The sequence below is a fragment of the Eurypyga helias genome, unplaced genomic scaffold (assembly GCF_000690775.1).
Source record: "Eurypyga helias isolate BGI_N326 unplaced genomic scaffold, ASM69077v1 scaffold21126, whole genome shotgun sequence".
Lineage (NCBI taxonomy): Eukaryota > Metazoa > Chordata > Aves > Eurypygiformes > Eurypygidae > Eurypyga > Eurypyga helias.
The window spans coordinates 2,733-5,779 of NW_010257578.1; the positions used below are offsets into that span (position 1 = coordinate 2,733).

At 54.4% G+C, this 3,047-nt stretch overlaps 1 protein-coding gene across 1 annotated transcript in view; it reads left to right on the top strand.

Moving 5' to 3' along the window:
- LOC104511454 (otoferlin-like) overlaps positions 1-3,047 on the top strand; it is a gene marked incomplete at its 5' end in the record, with an annotated part of 11,369 nt that overhangs the window by 2,427 nt on the left and 5,895 nt on the right. The window contains 4 exons of the mRNA XM_010154079.1: positions 503-630; positions 1,402-1,572; positions 2,102-2,262; positions 2,931-3,047. Coding sequence (XP_010152381.1) covers positions 503-630; positions 1,402-1,572; positions 2,102-2,262; positions 2,931-3,047 — 577 coding nt within the window. The remainder of the gene's footprint in view (positions 1-502; positions 631-1,401; positions 1,573-2,101; positions 2,263-2,930) is intronic.

The window sequence follows — 3,047 nt, forward strand, 5'->3', positions numbered from 1 at the left end:
ACCTTAAAGCCCACCCAGTCCCACCCCCTGCCATGGGTAGGGACACCTTACACTAGACTCTCCAGTTGGGACTGGAGATTTTGGGGATACTCACCCTCCTTATGGGGAGAAGCTGGAAGCCCTTGGCCCTAATGTAGTGATGGGAGAGAACAAGAGGGGAAGGGGAAAGTCTTCTTGACTTCTTGGTCTGGTTGTTGCTCTGGGTCTTTCTTCAGAGGAGCCTGTTTCTTTCCACTGATGAGAGATGCTAAAGGGGACTGTGGTTTTGTCTCTCTGAGGGGACACAACCAGCCTCAATCCCTCCCCAAACCAGGACAGGGATTAACACAAGGCAGGATTTACCCCCAGTTTAAACAAGACACTGCATTTAGGGGGACCAAAGTGCTTAGCCGCATGCCCATGGCCAGGCAGGGCCACGTGGTCTCACGGGTGGAGAATGGGGACATCCCTGAGTTCTTCGCTACCGTGGATGGCACTGATGCATCCCGTCTGTTCTCTACAGGCTACAGACCTTCACCCAGCTGACATCAATGGGAAAGCCGACCCCTATATTGCCATCAAGCTGGGGAAGACAGACATCAAAGACAAGGAGAACTACATCTCCAAGCAGTTGAACCCCGTCTTTGGAAAGTGAGTTGGCCCAGCCCTGTTACCGGCCTGTAAGGGGTGAGCTAAGCCTCAGCCAAGCTTGCCAGCTCTTGGACATGCATCCTACCCATCCCCCCACTGCTGCTTGGGCTCAAAAGATGGGGCTCGTCACACAGAACTTTCCTTGCCAGCAGTGTAGGCATCCTCATTTCAGCCATCTCTCCTTCTTTGCCAGTGGTATGGTCAATAGAGTAAAGGGTGTTTTAAGAGATCATAGAATCACGGTTTGGGTTGGAAGGGCCCTTAAAGCCCCCCCAGTGCCACCCCCTGCCATGGGCAGGGACACTTTCCACTAGACCAGGTTGCTCCAAGCCTCATCCAGCCTGGCCTTGGACACTTCCAGGGATGGGGCATCCACAGCTTCTCTGGGCAACCTGTCCCAGTGCTCCCACCCTCCCCGGGAAGGATTTCTTCCTGATATCTGATGTCCATATCTGATCAAGATTGAGAACCTACTTTAGGAATCATTAAGCCTGAACTCCACTGAGGGTATGGCCTGGATTTCCAGTGACACACAACCTTTTCTATTGGCATCCGGTTGAGGAATCACTGTGTCCTGCTGCTGGATCTGAAACAACCCATGTGGAGATTCAGTTGACACCCCCTACTCCAAATATCCTGCAGCAGTAGATGCAAATAAAACACCGTCCACAGGCTGGGGCAGACCCACCTCACCCACGTGTCCATCCTGAGCAGCAGCCAAACGCTTCAACAGCTTCTCTCTTTCCTCTCCCCTGCTTTCCCCTGGCCCAGGTCCTTTGACATCGAGGCCACCTTCCCCATGGAGTCCATGCTGACGGTGGCGGTGTACGACTGGGACTTGGTGGGGACTGACGACCTCATCGGAGAGACCAAGATTGATCTGGAGAACCGCTACTACAGCAAGCACCGAGCTACTTGTGGGGTGTCCCAGACTTACTCCATGTACGAACAAAAGCTTTCCCTGCCCATCCTTCTGCCTGGACCCATCTCATCTTCTACCCCAAGCCTTGATCTCCTGCAGGAATCTCCCTCCTTTATTTCCTGCTAATGGAGGGATCTGTGCTCTAAAGACAGGTTTTGTGACCAGCAGAGCAGGGCAGCGGTGGAGCGGGTTGTAAGGAGCCCAGGGCAGGGAGGAAGGGATAGAGGGGCACTGGTGGGACTGGGTGGAGGATTTCTTGGACCAAAGGAGCAACGTTGAGCATTGGGAGTCAAGTGGGGTGTGCTGGGAGTTCCAGGTCTGAGTCAGCACAGAGTAAAGGGGCTGAAAGGGTGTTGGCAAAGAGTGGAGAAGGGGGCACAGAGGGATCCAGTCTTCCCTGAAGTTTCTCGTTTGCTACCTCAGATCCTTTCCCTGTGAATCCTGGGTCCTTCATGGCAGTAGCATTTGTTTTGCTGACAGAGGGGAACAAAAGCGCTTTTTCCTCCAGATCTTGCTACTACTTCACTGACCTTGCCCTCCTGTTCACAGACACGGTTATAACACCTGGCGTGACCCCATGAAGCCCTCCCAAATCCTCTCCAAGCTGTGCAAAGAGGGCAAGGTGGATGGGCCACACTTTGGGCCAGGAGGAAGAGTGAAAGTTGCCAACAGGGTCTTCACCGGCCCCACGGAGATTGAGGATGAGAACGGTACCTGCCCCTTGGGGTTGAAAGTTGTGGAGTGGAGCAGGGGTCTGGGGTGCCCCCTGATCATCCAGGGTTGGAGATAGATGTAGCGGGATCATGTCCCTAAAGCAGCTCTGCAGTCACCATCCATTCACCACCGTAAATGGACCTTCCAGTTTGTGACCAGTTAGACCAGTTAGACTGTCTTTCAGACCACCCCGGCCAGCGTGTTGCTCTCAGAATCCTTCATGGGTGCTGTGGCAGAGCATTGCCAAAGCTGCCTTTGAAAAATTCCTCCTGGGGCAGCATATGCTCATGGAACAACGAAGACAGCCCACCCTGGCCTTGCCGGGGTTGAGGAAGCCATTCTCCATGCTTCCCCAAACAATGGTTGTGTCCCACTGTGGTCACGTATGCTCCGGAAAGGTGAAGGCAGGCCAGGAGGGATGCGGAAGAGGAGATGGTCAATGGATACGGAGCTTGTTCAACCTGAGAAAATGCAGAGTGGCAGGGGGTCCGGACCTTCTGTAGATGACAGGGGTTAGAGAGGAGAACAAGAGGAGTTGGGAGGTGTTGGCTGAAAAACAAAGAGTACACAAGGAAATGGAATGGGCGGTTGGACACCTTGGAGTAGGGGTGGAGGAACAGGGTTGTTTGCTGTCCCTGCCCGGTTGTCCAAGCTCCCTTTGCAGGTCAGAAGAAGCAGACGGATGAGCACCTGGCCCTGGCAGTGCTGCGCCACTGGGAAGACATCCCGCGGGCAGGCTGCAAGCTGGTCCCCGAGCACGTGGAGACGCGCCCGCTGCTGA